At 40.4% G+C, this 18233-nt stretch overlaps 1 protein-coding gene across 2 annotated transcripts in view; it reads right to left on the bottom strand.

Annotated features, from left to right (window-relative positions):
- Positions 1-1530: 1530 nt before the first annotated feature.
- The window catches only part of Vwc2l (von Willebrand factor C domain containing 2 like), a 151878-nt gene continuing 135175 nt past the window's right edge, over positions 1531-18233 (bottom strand). For both annotated transcript variants that reach the window (XM_041631698.1, XM_041631699.1), the window contains one exon: positions 1531-5001. In XM_041631698.1, coding sequence (XP_041487632.1) covers positions 4853-5001 — 149 coding nt within the window. In that variant the 3' untranslated portion in view covers positions 1531-4852. The remainder of the gene's footprint in view (positions 5002-18233) is intronic.

The raw sequence follows: 18233 nt of genomic DNA, 5'->3' as shown, positions 1-18233 counted from the left end.
CCTTCATCTTTCTTCTGTCTTGTGACTCTGGCAAAAATCATGTCTCATTTGCTGTTTTAATTTATACATCCAGTAATAAAGTTGAATAAAATTTTATTAATGGAAAGCTTTCCCAATTTTCCCATTTGCCCCTTTGACTGTTTAATGTTTTCTTTTGCTGTATAGAAACTTCATACATGCTAATAAACATCTTTGCCTTCAAAATAAAAAAAAAAGAAGAGTGCTATTCTCAACACAAAACTTTAAATACAACCAACGCATCAGATCTGTACTGTGGTTCATAGTTCCCTCCCGTGCTTCCAAGGTGTTGACTCTATGAAATTTTGAGGACAGAGAAAGTAGAAAACAATGTATGGAAATTTAAATGCAAGAAAGTCTAATTTTGTTTTATGAAAATATTGGCACGGTACAAGTGTGTCGTTATGTGCTTAGGTACACCATGCATATGTTTTCTTTGTGAATATTTCCCCCATTCTTCAGTAACAGAGAAACTGATGGTACCTATAAAATATTGTTCATATAACTTTGTATTAGGTAGTAAGTTTGTCTCAAGGATCATGACCATAAGAGTTCCTTATTACTCCCCAAGTAGAGTTTGTGTACAAAAAAGACAAAAGGTATGTACCTGGGTACTAGTTACAAGCAACGGTGTTTGCTCTGGGCCTGGCTCTTCGTTGCTTATTATAAATCAGTTGGAGAGTTTGATGTTGAATATGGACATTAAAACAATAATATTCTCAGTAAAAATTTTCAAATAGCAACAAACCTAGGAGTCTTGTCAGAGATTTTAGCTATGATTGGCAAGATTCAAATCTGTATTTTAGATTTAAGAGATATACCAACCAAATACCAATCCAAAAGTCATTTTGGATTATATAAATAAACTTTCTTCTCATATTTAAAAAAAGAGTTTTGAATATGGACTGAATTTTGGAGAGTTATAAGGTTACTACTAATTTTGTTAGATTTTTAAAAATATAATAGCACAGTTTTGCAAGAAAATACTGCATTTTTAAAAATGAGATAATTATTTGGTTTCAGAGATAAATGTACTCATGATTGATACTGTGGATAGAAAATAGTAAACTATTCTGCAAAATCCTAGTAATACTTTATCAGGACAATGAGAAAGTAAAGGAAACGCATGCTATTTTTCTGACTGAAAAATTTCATAATAAATTTCTGCACAGCCCCTTCTCACCGCATGATGTTAGATAAATCATTCGTCTCTTTACATTCTCATTTTCTCAGTAGTTAGAACACAGGCAGGATTCCCTCCTCTCAGGTTTGTTATGGAGACTGAACAGAATGCTGTGGCCTCTGAGTCCAGCATTGTGCTTGGCACACCTGAAATTCGAACACTGCAGTGCTGCATATGGGTGGGGAGGAAGGGAAGGTTTGCATCCTACCATTTAAAATACTCTCACTGGCAGTTTATTTCAGCCTGTTTTTGTGACCCCCCCAAAAAAAATCAGCCTTGCATCATATTTTGAAAAATGAAAATGCACGCAGGCACATCCCAGAGTTAAAGCTTAATTCTATTGGCTACAGCTGTAATGGCATATGTGCTGTAGGATGACAGATGCCATTGTGAGTTTGTCATTGAGGGAGTGGAGAGAAGAGAAACTTGGGAAGGAAAATATACCACAAACAATGTTCACTGGGTAACACACTTTATATTTAACAAAATAATTTTTTAATAATATATTCTTTTACACATCAAATATTGTTGCTAGAATCCCCCCTCTTTTTTTTTTTTTTTTTACAGTTTAGTACTTAGTGTTTTTATCCCTCTCTTTCTCTTACTAGTTTTCAGGCACACCATTTTTCAAAGCTTTTAGAAGCTGAATCAGTTCAACAGGCATCAGCTGATACACCGGATGCTGATCCCTTGTTCAAACATAGCTGAATCTCAAGCGGAGACCGGAAGGCAGAAGAGATAGGATAACAAAGAGGTGACTGTGCGGCTGCAATCAAAGCCTTCAAAAGAAATAACAACAACAGCAACAACAAAATGATGAGACGAGAACTCTGATGTGCAGAGTTTCGGGAAGAATATCTCAGTGACCTGGCTAGAAGGAAGTTGTTAAATGCATATCAGTTTATGAGAAATTTTGTCACAGTATAGGCTTGTCCCTCTCTAAAAGAGAGAAAGCATTGGTGATTGGGAGTATTAGGAAATAGTGTAGTGAAATTGAAAGAAACAAAAGATTAAAACAAACAGACAAAAGAAAGCAGGCCCAACCCAACATGAGCAGTGATGAGAATCCCCTTGTCAGGTGTGTAATAGAGGCCATTGAAGGACTGCCTGTAGGGAACTCTGTAGAAGAATCTCTGCGGTTGTTACAATCTATCCCACCGAATCTTTGCTGTGGGTATCAGTGGTCTTAGACTTTGAGGCAACATTTCTATACCTTGGCTTCCAAGTTTCACATTCTTTGTTTCTCACAAGGACATAATAACTCCTTAATAATCAATAAAGGTCTATGCTACCTGGCTCTATTGGTGACGTTTTCAGTTTTATATCTATTTCTGTCATTAATAATAATAATAGTATTATTAACAATAATACTAGTATTTCCTCTCAATAATGTGGATTTTGGGGACTGTCAATAGGCAACCTCAGGGCAAAGAAAGCTGTACAGTACAACTCTGTCTAGACACAGGCTGAAGTGTGCAGCGCCTTTGCTTGTGAGTGCAGGCATAAATCATGCAGAATTGCTCATGAATGATTCATGGCTGTCTCTATGATGTATCCATAGTGGCAACTGAAAGGCAACAACCTTGCAGCAAATTGGCCTTCTAAGGGAAGGCAGCTGGATATTCTTCCTTGGATGGCGCTGGGATGGTTATTTGTATCACAACACAAGCATAGTGTGTGTGTAAAAGTGTCAGGTCTGGCTTGTCATCACATTCATTTTGGAAATGACAACTCTTTCTTGATGACAGGTGGTGCTTTCAGGGAGGAGAGGCCGACAACTCTAGGTGAGAAAGCTAATTTATGAGACTATAGAAACTGATGTTCAGAGAGTGGTTCTTAGAAGCGCCACGTGATGGGGGGGGGGAGGTTGACCCTGGGGTTGCTGTTTGTGTATGATCTAAAGGGCTCAGGGCCTCAACAAAGCCATGCGTGTGCAGTTGAAACTGTCCGGTATGTCACATGCAAAAATGACACAGCTTAATGACACAGCTTTTGAGCCAGGGAAAATTTTGTTCCCCACCAACACCCCTTGAGGACTTTTGGCAATGTCTGAGGACACTTGGTTGATATAACTGGGTGGATGTTCTTGACCTAGCAGCTGAAATCCAGGATTGCCACTTAGCATCCTAAGAATGTGTAGCATAGCCCCTCCCAATCTGGCCCCACATGTCAGAGACTGAGATTGAGACATCTGTTTGTGTAATGTGTCTCTACACAGAAACCAAACAAACCAGACTGGGTTTGGGAGCAGAAAACAGGAAAAGGAAAGAAAACTGGATATGAAGAAAAGTTTGAAATTTCCCTATTAGATCTGCACCAGGGGTTTTAGGATGGAAAGTGGGAATACATGACTGGGTCACGTGGTCTCAGAACTGTGAATTTTGCACTTGACTGAAGGTGGCATTAGATACCCTGTGTATTTCTTTTATTATTGTTTTTTTTCCATTGTTATACTAGCAGCATTACCAGGGCAACCTTGAGACTCTTCAAAAGTTCAATTTAATAGTTCAGTATCTAATATATACATTAAAAATGTTCAACTAATGAAATTTTATTGTGCAAGACTCACTCTACCCTAATCTTTAATTTACATCAGCACTTAAGGTGGAAAGAGTGTCCTGAATCTGGATTTTAGATTTAGGGCTGAGTGGTTGTTACTGTAATGTGGTAAACAGAGTCCCGAACCATAAAAACTGCTGTAGAGGGCTGGCTTTCAGCCAATTTGGAACTGGAAAGTTAGAAGTGTTTAGAAAAATTAATTCACAGTGGGGGCTATTCACCCTGGTTCTGGTATTTATATTGCCTGGTGACAAGATGGGCTTTGTGGTGTATTTAATTATAAACCAAACTCAAAGCTGGCATCATGAAGAAGTCTGGTGAATATATACCACAGCTTTAAATACTTGTCTCTTTGGGTTCTCTCATGGTGTTCTTCTTCTACTTGTTTCTGATTGGCAGTTTCAAAGTTTTATATATGAAATATGTGGTTTGTATGAATCAACAGTGAGCCCCAACATATTGGACAGAATAGTCGTTCCTCACCTCAGTCTGCAGAGGACCCAGTTTGCTACTTTGTTTCTTAGCCTACAGACATGATAATTGCCTCCAAAAGAACCATGGCTTGGACACTCTTACATTGTCCACCTCTGAAAGGATACCTCCCCTGAAACGTTTCTTTATCAAACACTTCTGATGTAACACAAAACTTTACTGCACAGTCACTCCTGACCTCTTTAGATTCCAAAGGTAGAAAATACACAAGAGAAAAGTGTAGTATGCACAGCCGAGTAAAAATGGAGTAAGTCAAGGGACATGAACTGGCAGGTCACAGGCATCATCTGGGAGGGAACCTGTCCAAGGTGGTTTTCTTTCTTGTCACAGAAAATCTTGGTTGTCAAGTCACCATCAAGCGTTGGTAATTACAAAAGTGGTGTAGATAGCTATATGCTATGTATATTTTATATAGCAAGAGAAAGAGAGAGAAACTTCCTCTTCGTAAAATAATCACTTTTGTCAACTCCAGAAGGTTTTGCTGGTGACCCTGTTGTAGCTGGCAGGAGTTTGTTTGCTCATTTTGTTGAACGTTAAACATGTGCCTTGTAGAAACCATAGCATCCCTTCCTAGAACTGGTAACTGTTCGGGAATTTGCCCTACAGAGGCTGCTTGCCTTGGCATTCGCGCTTCGAACACTGAGCGGGTTTCCACCAGTCCCCGTTGTGACAATGACAGATGTTACAGTCGTCCACTTTCACTTCAATGCCAGCTGGAATTATTGTTGTTCCGGCAAAGCAGTTTGGACCTGGAACACACACACATGCATTGGTTAGTGCATTAAATTTGGGAGCCTCCCCTACACCCTCTCCTTTTGTTTCCAAAGAATAAGCCCACCCCATCTGTTAATGAGGTCTGACTGAGCCAACAGCTTGTTATCAAGTTTTCTGGTCAACCCCTTCAGAGTCAAGTCAGAGTCAACTCCATGATCTATAACACACATCTCATATTTCCTATGGATATTAAAGTGAGACAGAGAGATGGAGCAAGAAAAGAGAGAGAGAGAGAGAGAGAGAGAGAGAAAGACGGGGTTGGGGAAAACCCTGATTATTGTCTATTTACTGAGCCCATCGTGGATTAGACTTTATTTGCTTTGTTCTTGGGTGTAAAGGTGACAAAATGCCTCATGAACAGAGGATTGGCCTGACAGTCCCCATGGCAGAGGTCGTCTCCCTTTCTGTGGAGGGTGTGAGATGAACTTGTTCACTCACCAGATCCTGCCTGGTTCCTGGAATCCCCAGTTTGTTTCTTGATAACAATGAATAATTCATGGATGAATGATTTATTCATGTCCCTAAACAAGCTTTGTTAGAGGTTCATTTGATTTTTTATAAATGGAGCTCCTTTAATCTGCTGGCTATCTTTTTCTCTCTGTTTTTTTTTTTTTTTTTTTTTTTTTTTTTGTGAAAGGAATGACCCAAATGGATGGCTTTTGAAAGTCAACAGGAATTTTCTTTTAATTTTTCAAGTTTCACAAAGCTATGTAGCAAATGATTCCTGCTTTTTCTAGGTGGATGAGCGTGTGTGTGTGTGTGTGTGTGTGTGTGTGTGTGTGTGTGTGTATTTAATGGAGCATTCTCATATTATTTTTAGTCCTTTCTATATAGGGATGATAATATCCCACAGAATTATTTCTCAAGTTGAAACTGTATTTAAAAAAAATGGCTTCCCATAGTGGATTTCAGAGGGATAGTACAAAATTTTATTGGCTTTTAGGAGTTATTTGGTGTTAAGTCTATGAAGAACACATTTGGGTAAAGAAGGAGATGCTGGGTTGTGTCCAGTAATGATTTGTTAAGCCATCAGTTTGGGCAACTTGCCATAATCACTAACTATATGGCAATCTGGTAACATGTCACTAACAATGGCCTGCTTTCTTTCTTTCTTATTTATTTATTTATTATTTAAATTTATTTATTTATTAAGGATTTCTGCCTCGTCCCCGCAACCGCTTCCCATTTCCCTCCCCCTCCCCCGATCAAGTCCCCCTCCCTCATCTGCTCGAAGAGCAATCAGGGTTCCCTGACCTGTGGGAAGCCCAAGGACTGCCCACCTCTATCCAGGTCTCCTAAGGTGAGCATCCAAACTGCCTAGGCTCCCACAAAGCCAGTACGTGCAGTAGGGTCAAAAACCCATTGCAATTGTTCTTGAATTCTCAGTATTCACTTTCTCAAGTTTGTTAGAATTTATAAGACTTTCTCTATTGCCAAACAAATGAAATCAGAGGCTATTTGTAGTGCCAGTTCGTTAGGGGAGGCTTCCTTTTGCAAAAATTATAGCTGCTGAGTTATAGTGCATATTTGTTAAGGACCAAGTAGCATGCTTTGGCTCTGAGCCCCTTTGTTTTAGAGCTTCTCACCGTATAAAATCCCGCAACAGTGTTTGTGTGCAGACACCTTTCTCTCACTCTGCCGCTACAAGGCATCCATGGCTGAACATGGGGAACTCTCAAGGGTGGGGTGATAGATCAGCTCAATCCGGTAATAAGTAACTCTTGATTTCCTGCCTGCACCCATGAGACATTTTCTTGTTCTGATTCCATGATAAATTCTTGGCTATCTTCAAGTGTCGATTATTTCACAATCACTGCATTAAATGTATGTATCTGAGGGTTTAAGGAATTAGTTGATAGACTTTATTACTTGTGTATCTACAGTTATGTGGGGGCAATTCAACACCAAACCATGAGTTACTTCTATACCTAGATCTGAGGGGTTTTTGGAGAACTTTACAGGAAGGGTGTCCCATAATATTGCTTCATCTCTCCTGCTTACCGTCCAGAGCTGTCTCCTGACAGATGCCTGCCAGTTCAATCAATTTTAGGCCAGACAGGGTCTTGTAGGGGTCCAAGTAGCTGCAGAAACAGCACTAGACTTGGCCAACACTGTCTGCCTGGAAACAGCCCAGAAGACCAATGCTTGGTCCCTGCGTCCCCTCCTCCTCTCCCCACCTCACCCTACACACAACCAAGACTTTCACTCTAAGCATGTATTTGAGCTTTTCCAGAATGAGAAAAAACATTTTGTTTTTAAATTATGGTTTCAAATACAAAGATGTGCAAGCAACAGGCAGACCATTAACTAGGAGGAATCTTCACAGATTCTGTAGAGGATTGGGAAATGTGATGGATGAAACATAACACACTCTGTCTTTTTCTCTCTTGTTGGTGTGTGCACGCGTACACTCATGGATGTGCTGCTTTCTCTCAGAGTGCTGGAAAAACTCACTGCTACAACAACAGAAGGCAGATAGAATGCATGAAAAGAGAGGCCTTGAAAGTCATTTATGTCTAGAAGGGATATTTTACCGGAGTTCTGTTTTTGTATTTTCTTCTTTCTGCCTGTGTTGGTAGCATGCTGTGATAGGCATGCATTTGATTAATCTCTATCTGTTATTTCTTAAGATCACGTAGAGTTTGCTGCACTTTCAGCCCAAGAAATATTAATTATGCTGATGGATTGAACAGAAATGAAAGTTCTTTTGCATGTGCCAAGACTGGCCAAAGTCACTGCTTGGGAATGTACAGTGCTCAGGTGTCTACCTGATGGCCAGAGGCATTTTATTAAGTTCTGCTCTCTGGTTTGATCTCCTTCACTTTTGTGCTTCAGAGGTTTTGCTGGTCTTGTTCTGATCGTCTCAGATGTAACCGCAGCAAGTCTCAAGTTCGCCGTTAAAAGTCATACACTTAAAAGCAATTTAGATAATTGCGAGTAGAATGGTGGGCACTATTTAAAAACTGTTCCGGTTTTAGCCTGCTCCCTACTGCGGGTGACAGTAAGTGCTAATTCTCTTTGTGGGTGTCAGTGTTCTCCATGAGCCCCTTACTTAGGCAATCGTCCTTGTTTCTACCTACCATCCTCCTCTTTGGAGGTTGCTCTCATTTTTCCTTTGTATATATGACGGGATAAATTGCTCAGAAGACTGAACTCAGTGACAAAGCAACACATTGGGATGTGGAGGACTTGGAAACACTCCAGAAGGGAACAGTGAAAATGATTAAACGGAGGGCTGGCAGATAGGACTTCCGAGAGAATGCTGAAGGATTAGAATCATTTAACTCAGAGGGATAAGATAGAGGAACACCACAATAACTCTCAGAAAGTTGTGGCTTAAGAGAGGGAAAGTAACCAAATGGGCACTCATTCTGCAATCTAGAGACAGAAAAGATACCCCTCTCTCTGCTCTTTCCTCTCTCTCTCTCTCTCTCTCTCTCTCTCTCTTTCTCCTCGAAGAACTGATACTTGACCATGTGCTCATATTTTCTCTCTTAAAAATATTTAAGATGGCCGGGCGATGGTGGCACACGCCTTTAATCCCAGCACTCTGGAGGCAGAGGTAGGCAGATCTCTGTGAGTTCGAGACCAGCCTGGTCTACAGAGCTAGTTCCAGAACAGGCTCCAAAGCCACAGAGAAACCCTGTCTCGAAAAACCAAAAAAAAAAAAAAAATATTTAAGATGTGTAAACTCTTACCCCAGGTATGGGTTGTACAGTCAACCCCTTGAAGGCAAGAACTGAATATCTGTTATTTCTTACAGTCTAGGCATGATGCTGTGTCTAACAGATATTAAGAACTCAATATCTAGTTTGTTTAGCTGAATAAAATAGGATGAATGAGCTACGTTTGTGTTTGCCAGAGACAAATTTGTTACTGAATCTAGAGATAAGCCCTTATCTGATTATGAGGGCCAGAACTATAGTATTCACTTAGAGGCGGAAACGTGATAATTTGTTGAACACTTACTTTATGCCAGAACTTGCCTCATAATGTTTTTTCAATAATCTATAGAAGGCACATGCTTTTCCTCTAATGATATCGAGCCTCAGATATGGAAAATGACTAGCCAGAGGTTATATGCCTGGAATGCGATACCACTGAGATATGAAATGAAACCTTTATGGCCTGTAAGAGGTGTCTAGTTGCTCAGAAAAAGAAATAGCATTCTAGACCTGAGCTGTCTAGTATTATTTTTTGTTCCTTATTCTGCGCTTCTGATCAAAATGTAGATTTCTAGTAGATTAAAGCATTTCAGTTGCATATTGAGGTAGGAAAGGTGATGTGAACATAAAGAAGCAAGGTTGGTTTTCTTCAGATCATTAAGTATGTACTGTTTTGTGTTGTGTATTTATACAGGGTCTAACAATCATCATTTGTTTAAAAACTAAGTAAGTTTCTGTGGAGAAGATGTGTGGACCATGGGGCTTTTCTCAAGCTAGCAGTAAAGTTTCTACTGATGCTGTGTGCACCGTGGAAAGAAAGACAATGAAAACGAATTAGGACAAGGAGAGTGATCTTAGACAAACACTTTGTTACCCAAATGCAAATGGGAGATTCATGTGGTATAGTATTGGAAAGAATTCAACCTTTTGAAAATGTGATAGAATTGGAAATTGGATTCCTTGCTGAGACTGAGCAAGAGGAAAGGAGAAGAGAGACTGTTAAAACCAGGAGACGGTTTCCCCATGAGATCCGTGAATAATATGCCCTACTATTCTACACTTCTTTGAATATTTATTTTGCATATCTATAAAACCAAAACTAACTTCAATTTTTTTTTCAGTCAAAACCGTTCAAGAGAAATTTCATAAAGAAGAGAAGGAGCAAGTGTGAAAGCTGTAACTCTCTGGAGCGATGGCTGAGGCAAGGAAAGACTCTATTGTTGGGCAGCACATCTTCCCATCGTCCCATCCCAACTTCCCCAAGGTACCACGAGGTACATGCAGAGAATATCTTGTGATCAGATAAAAAGCAATTGGAACAGTTTTTTCTAGCTTTGATAATACAAGGTTTTAAGAAAGCAAGCAGAACATAGAAGGATTCCTGTGGTATTTGTGGTTTTATGGACCAGGAAGATTTACTCAGACAGTGAAGTTTTCTGATAATTCCCCAAATTTCCCTTACAAAAAACTGCAAAGGAACAATGGGGAAAAAAAGCTTATCTGATCACACATTGCTCTGTAGCTAATGCTCACTTGCTATGCCACACACCACACAATGATATATAACCTGACTAAGTGTTCTGAGGGAAAGCACAGAGAACCTGACACGGTCCAGTGGAAGACCTTGAATAAAGTAGGAGTGGAGTGGGAACCATCTGGAAAGTCGAAAATCCAGTGTGTCCAGTGGCACACACAAGAAGCTGGTGAGTTACTGCTGGGCATGCAGTCAGATACTGAAATACAAGAAGAAATTATGAAATAGCCAAAGAATTTATGGTCTTATTAATACAATTTCGGTGGCTTCAAACTGGACGTGGTAGGTGTGTTTACACAATGCAAAGCCGATCAGGAAATGCTACAAATCAGGGTTTTAGTTCTACCTTTTCCAATCTCCATTTCTCAGTCAGTTATCAAGCATATATTAGTATGTTACTAGTTTAGGGCTGAAGATTCTGGGTCATTTTCCATTTAAAGATTTTATACTTCTCCTCTCCTCCCCTCCCCTCCCCTCCCCTCCCCTCCCCTCCCCTCCCCTCTCCTCTCCTCTCCTCTCTTCCCCTCCCCTCCCCTCCCCTCCCCTCCCCTCCCCTCTCCTCTCCTCTCCTCTCCTCTCCTCTCCTCTCCTCTCTTCCTCTCCTCTCCCTTTCCTTCCCCTTCCCTTCTTCTCCCTCCCTCCCTCCCTCCCTTCCTCCCTCCCTCTTTTTCCCCCTCCCTCCCCCCTCTCTCTCTGTCTCTGTGTATGAGAGAGACAGAGACAGAGAGAGTAAAGACACTAATGATGTAAATTTTACTGCTGTCGCAATGTGACTCTCTACAGACACGTGTGGATGACTTAGAGAAGACATATCTCTGCAGATGAGGGGTTTCTGCTGTTGAAAAGTCCCGTCACCTTACATGTTTTGGCATTGTATGATGACAAGATAGAACTTCTTTCCTCCATTGTTCTAAGACACTAAACATGCCAGCCAAAATGCTGACTTAACTTTTACATTGGTTTCAGCAGTTAGTACATGGGCTTGAGTTAATGACCAGAATAGAGTATCCCTTATAGGAAATAAAATCCTAAAGGGGATGGTGGAATTTCAGCCTGAGAGCTGAAATAGATATTAGACAGGCAGTTATCTTGGGATCCCATAGAACTACATGCAAGGTAACTGAGACACTGTGTTGTGGAGGGCACAGCAGGAACCAATTTGGTATCAACAAAACTAGCCTTGGATAATTTAACTTCCTGGAGGAAATTGTATCTGGACAATATCTGCAGTAGCAAAACAAAGCTGGAGATAAGACAATTGAAGCAAGGATCAGAAAGTACAGATAGGGAGCAGTAAAGACCTATCTTGGCCACAGAAAGAGCAGGTGACCCATTGATTTCACCAGCATGGGTCTCTGGATTCTGTTGCTAGAACTATACACATAACCTCCTTTTCTACCAGTCCTGATGGGATCTGTGGCAGATGTATCTAGCTGTAGTACACCATGAAGTGCTCATCCCAGCTGGAAGAAGGATTGGAATACGAATCTCTAGCTTTTGTAGCTTTTCTGGGAGATAGAGGATGTGTAGGGTGTCATGAGGATGTGTTTTTCTTCACCATAAATGTTAGGTATGGTTTTATGCTCGTTCTTTTGTTCTGAGACATTAAAAATGCCAGCTAAAGTGGTTCACATTTCTCTTATATTAGCTCCACTAATGTCCAGAACCTGTGGATACTTCTCAGTTCAGCAAACATTGCTCCAGTTGTCTTTTCTTTCCTTTCTTTTACTTTTCCCTCTTTCCCAGACACACTTGCATTGTGCAGCTTGGCCTCAAACCCCAGACCTTTGGGCCTCAGATTCCCAGGTGCTGGAATTACAGGCAAGTGACATTGCTCCTTGACTTTTAAATACTTCCTCAGAGATCTTTATGGATTATCTTATTTTTTCTTCCACTGAACTATTTTTTCTTGCTTTTCGGGTGAGACACGAAAACACAAAAATATCAAGTGACTTTCCCAAAGTCTCACAGCTAATGAGAAATCGAGATGTGGAGGAAAGAACAATCTCTGTTTGTTCCATCTCAGAAAGCAATCGTCTTGAAAAGAAGAGCCACTGCTCATTTCTCTCAAGGTTTGACAACACCCGGGATGATGAGATTGCAGTAGAAGTAAACAACTTGGCTATTTAAGCTTCTGGGGTGAATAGGAGACAAAGGGGGGCGGTGAGTGGGAGAACAGCTGAATGGGAAGGGGAGTTCTAGCTATAAAATTCACCTGTGAGGCAGGGAAATGGCCCCTTAAAGAAAGAGCTTCACAGAACTTCTTCCCAAGAGTGACATTTGGTCCTCAGGAGGCACAGATGGTCGACAGGACAGTAGCATAGTTCTGGTGATGAGCATAGAAGTCATAGAAGACAGCCAGGATGACATAGGGATGCCTCGGGAAGCAATGCCTTATTTTTATTGCTTATCAATGCAGATATTTTTTAGAAAGTTAGACTGGCCAGGTCATCTTTATCTGCACCCTGTAAAGTAGTTTCTGGGTGGTAGTGGCTCACGCCTTTAATTTCATCACTCAGGAGGCAGAAGCAGACGGATCTCTGTGAGTTCGAGGCCAGCCTGGTCTACAAGAGCTATTTCCAGAACAGGCTCCAAAGCTACAGAGAAATTCTGACTCAAAAAAAAAATAAATAAATAAAGTAGTACGGCTTCCTCAAAAATTCTGAAAACAACTTTATACTGTTTAATTGTCCTCTTTTGATTATTCCAATCTCTAGCCTTGATTTGAAAGTTCAATATCGACACTTGGTATCTTTTAGAAATTAGTTGTAAATGATCTTCCTGCCACATAAGTGAGGCTAATTTCTATTGTGTGAAGCCATAAACATCCTATATTTATTTCTCAGATCATCTAAATCATTGTTTCAGTGAATAGTAGGGCTGTGAGCTTCGGTTTGCAATTGAATTGGATTGGATTATGGTCCTTCCCTCTGATTTTAATTCTCTGCTTCACCAAATCTGATAGGACTTATTGTGCCCTGGAAAAGAAAATAGTTTTCTGATCAGGTGGGTCTATTTTCAATTATTAGAATCTTGGAAAAATGTTGATAATAAAACCAGCAATTAGAGACGTGCACAGTTAAAATGGAATGAAATGCCTTAGCCCTTTCTGGTGACATGTCCCCGGGGGCGGTTTTCTGCATAGCCAGAGAAGAGGGATGGCATTCCAGTTGCCAACAGGAACATTGGACTAGATGGCTCTCTCTACCTGCTTTCAATCACTAATCCCTATGTTATTTCCAAACCCTTTTGATTAAACTTAAAAACAAAAAGCTTCCTTAGATTAAGGTGGCAAGATTCAGGAAGGATCATTTTCTCAGAGGCTGTCTTGAAGGTGACTGTTAATCAATTTATTTGAAAATTCAATATTGCCAAACTCCCACACAGATTTCAGTCCAAGAACTCCAGAGAGTTTTCTGGCCCCTTAGCACATGAGATTTATTGTTTGGTGTTCCAGTTAAGTCGATTGCAAAGGGCGAAGCCTAGAGAAGAAGAAATGGCCAAGACACAAAAGAGAAAGCTCTTATTCTAAAGACAGGCTAACCAGCTAGTTTTGGGCACAGGGCGACAATCTGGTTCAGTATTAGCTGTCTCTAGCTTGCCTGCCTGGCCATCTGCTTAGTCAAATTTTCCACACTGAAGCATGAGTGTCCCACTTCATTAGAACTGTGAATGCCTTTCAAATCACAGCTATCCTAGGCAGGGTTCTTGCAGTCCTACCCTATTTACATATGAGGATGCCAAAACTCAGAGACAGGTAAAGCAGAGAATTAAGATCCTGGAGCTAGACAACTCCCATTTCAATCCTGACTGTGGGAACCGAATGTCCTTAGATATAGAGGAGAATCATGATAGCATAAGAGAATTACTCCATAGAGGTGTCGAAGAGACAAATTTTCATCTGGAAAGCACCAAGACTGACCCTGTTGCACAGTGAAGTTGAATAGTTATTGATTTCTATCATTCTGACCACTGCTATCAGTGGAGCTGTATTCTGAGTAATGCTGGTTAGGTTCTCAAGCTCATGTCCTTTAATTTATTGTCTTTTTTAAAAACAATTTAAAGCATAAATAAGGAAATTTCTTCTACTTCTGTGGATTGAGTTTTGTTTGCAGACCGAGTGGGCATACAGCCATACAATCCTTGTGAGCTTCTCCCAGGCTTGCTTACCATTTGTCAGAAAAGCAGACAAGTGAATAAAATATCTGAATAGTGGTTCTCCAGAGAGAGCTAAACGGGTAGACACCAGTGTGTGCCCTTCGCAGGGCTTTTTAGGAAATGGTTTCCAATGAATTACTGAGACCACTAATGGAGTGCTCTTGTTGGGAGGAAAGGAAGAAAGTGTGGTAAGAAAAAGTTCAGGCTAAAGGCAAAAAATGTGATGGGGAACAGGGGCAGGAGGAGGGGAACAGGGGCAGGTGGTGGGGAACAGGGGCAGGTGTGGGGAACAGGACAGGTGGTGGGGAACAGGGGCAGGTGTGGGCAACAGGGCAGGTGGTGGGAAACAGGACAGGTGGTGGGGAACAGGACAGGTCGTGGTGAATAGGGGCAGGTGGGGGGGGGGAACAGGACAGGTGGTGGGGAACAGGACAGGTGGTGGGGAACAGGGGCAGGTGGTGGGGAACGGAACAGGTGTGGGGAACAGGGTTGTATGTTTTGCCCCGTCCAGATCTTATATATTCTATCTGATACTCTGAATACCTGTGACTGATAATAAAATTAGGCTGGAAAAAATTTTAAAAAATGTGATTGCAAACTAAGTAAAAGGGGGAATAGGTACAAAGAAACATTGCATATAAATTGGTATGCAGTGCGAAGTTTTGCAGTTTTCACTTGCTGCTTCACAAAGGATCGAATGTAACTTTTCATTGATGACAGACATCTTGAGCACATTTTGCTATCCTACACTATTGGTTCTTCTGCAGTCATTAGAAGGAAAGAACTGCAACTTTCAGCTGACTTACGAGGATCCCATGACTTACTGAATAAGAATACAGCTATGCAGAAAGTGGGTGCAATGTGACCCCAGTTTAATAGACAAATGTAGACAAACAGACGCTTGTGTGTACATTTATAGTTGATTCCAGAAGGTTGGGGAGAATAAGGAGATACATACATGTGGAACTGTTAACATGGATTGCATTGCTAGTGGGAGAAGTTCCTGATGATCAGGGAGGACCAGGGTATACAGCTATAGTCTCTATTAAAAATATTTCATTTTTATTTATGTATAATATAAATATAATATATTTAATATGTAATTTAATATATTAAAAATATATGTTAAAAACTCTATAGTAAGGAAGGCATCATGGTAATTTACATTTAGTTCTGTGTGTAAGAAGAAAGAATAAATTCTGATACTAACATGTAATTTAATATCAATGTATATATCTAATAATATGGTTCTTCTTAAAATTTGACATCAACTTGGTAGAGCAGCTGGCATATCTTGAACCTGAAGAAATCTAGTGAGGGCAGGCAGAGCAAGGGGCAGAGCAAGGAACATCATCGCTGCTCCAGTTTCTTTGATCCTGACCTTCTAAGACTGTAGCTATCCACTGCAGAGAACTCTGGGCAGGTGTGGTGAGGCAGTACTGGAGACATGGGTACTTCAGGGAGCAATCCACCTAAAGTCTAAATATGCATGTATCAAATTTCAAAGACTAGGAGAAGCTGAAATGCTCATTGATACTTTATGCTGATCATATATATGTTGATGGAGAGCTAAATAAAATATATTTTTAAATATATCATATTTAGATAAATGTGTATGATTAAAATTGACTTAATCCTTTACCTTTTTAATATGGTTGCTAAAAATTATATTCATGCTTGTGGGGATAGATCTGAGTTCAATTGGTAACTGCTTACCTAACATGTGTTATGCTTGGTACTGCCTAAATTGAAACCCCAGCATTTAGGGGGTAGAGAAAGGAAGTTCAAGGTCATCCTCAGATACATAGCAATTTTAAGGACAGCCTGGGATACATCAGATCATTTCTTACTCTTCCCAAAAAATAAATAAGTAAATAAGTAAGTAAGTAGGTGAATGAATGAATGAATGAATGAATGAATTTTACCCTGGTAGCTCAAATGGTATTTCTACCTGACATTACTGCCCTAGAGACATAATTGATGAATGAGATGCCAGGTCTTCAAAAGGAAACTACAGTTGATATAATTAGGGGACAGAAAATATGATTTGTGGGAAATAACCTACCTTTGGGACAGGAGAATTTCAAACAAAAACTTGGCCTTTGATTAATCTTATCATGATTGCTCGAGGTACCCTTGAAATTAAAATCCTGGGCCCCATCAGATGCCTTCTGAACTAGACAATGTGGGTGTGGAGCCCTCATAACCCATGGCATTCTAAGTGATTTGAATGCAAGCTTAAGTGTGAGCGCTTCTGCCTGACAATCACACAGAATTTGGATGAAAGGCATGCTATCCAGGAGTCAAGAAGGTACCATAGTTAGCGTCAGCTTCGGAGCAAGCCTTAGTGAACACAGAGCATATCCGAAAGGCTATGAATTCAGCACGGGACAAGAACATAGGCTTTTAGCCAAGGGTCATTTCTAAGGAGAAATTCTGGGCAAGTAAATAGTGGTTAAATGGTTCAATTACTTTGAAGTTTCAGCCTTAGCCTCTGAGCTATCATTACTGTGTTTCTCCAATAAGTGTGACATTTTTTTTTACCCACACGACAGCTTGGAAATCAAGGAGATGTGTATGAGACATGGCATTTGAAACTCTTTTAGATGCTTTAATGGCCTTACTTTTAAAAATAGGCAGTGTTCCCTGGAAATAAAATGGTACATACTTTTCTTTGGATTTAAAACATGTTAGAAAAGAACGTTATCCCACTTTCCCCAACTTTCATATACAAGTTGTTTTCTTTAAACAAGCATGTACCTCACATAGTCTGCAAACTTCTCACTTCCTCAATGAGAGTATTACACTTCTATTTTCGTTTCCTTAATAAGATGCATGGGCAAACATGTTTGAATGGAAGCCATGCCCTCATAGTTGATGGAGGAATGGTTTTGCTTGCCAGCAAAGCATGCATACACACACATAGTCACACACACACACACACACACACACACACACACACACGCCCCATTCCATCATGGAGGTGCAATAGAAAAGTTTTAGTTATATTCAAAGATATGGAACATCTTACAAAACAGCAGAAATTAGAGATGATAAGTAGTTTGTTTCATTATTGAAATACATGACAAAAGATTTTCTTTTCTCAGCTAGAATGACGATGCATTATTAGACACGCCTTAGGCGCAGGAAGACGCAAAGCAGCATTTCCTCTGATGCATGGCTAACGATGCTTGTAGACAGCTCCTAACCCTGAACTACAAGTGATGACACCGTGCACACAGTGCACAAGTGCACCATGAAATGAGTTACCTTAGTTGGAGAAAGACAGTGACCCATTATTTAGAATTCCACAGGTAAATGTTAAACATCCCCCACTGTCCGAAGTCTGTGAAACAGTTTGGATGTGACAAGTAGATTTTATCCCTCTGTGGATATGGTTAACTACAATGGAAAGCTAAACCATCATGGGGTAAAGTTTACAAGAGCGAAAATAAAGACTGTGTATACCCAGAGATTTTGATCTGGTTCAAGAGAGGAGGCTAGGAGACAAGTGTCCTGGAGAAGGGCTGTGGGAGGAACTTGGGAAGGTGACAGCATCCAGGCAAGGAACTGGCGTCCTTCTAGCCCCTCCTGAGAGGAGGTATCGAAGACACTGAGCTTGGGGAACAGTCTGGATTCTACATGGTAGAGGCAGTGAGAGGGAAGGGAATGAAAGTTAAGAGAGAAGTTGAACCAGTTCTTAAATGTTTTTAAAAGTTATTTTTGGGGGGTTGCGGATTACGTCTGCAAGGGAAGTGAAACCATTGTCTGACTAGACTTCTTTAAAATTTGTTAATTGTTATGTTGGTTTCAGTGGCGGTAACGGCAGGATCAGAAGCTGTTACCGTGT

This window comes from Microtus oregoni, unplaced genomic scaffold (genome assembly GCF_018167655.1).
Source record: "Microtus oregoni isolate MIOR12 unplaced genomic scaffold, Mior012 000038F_ref0000394, whole genome shotgun sequence".
NCBI lineage: Eukaryota > Metazoa > Chordata > Mammalia > Rodentia > Cricetidae > Microtus > Microtus oregoni.
Note: the sequence above shows the minus strand (reverse complement) of the source record. Positions and strands in the feature narration are given on the sequence as shown.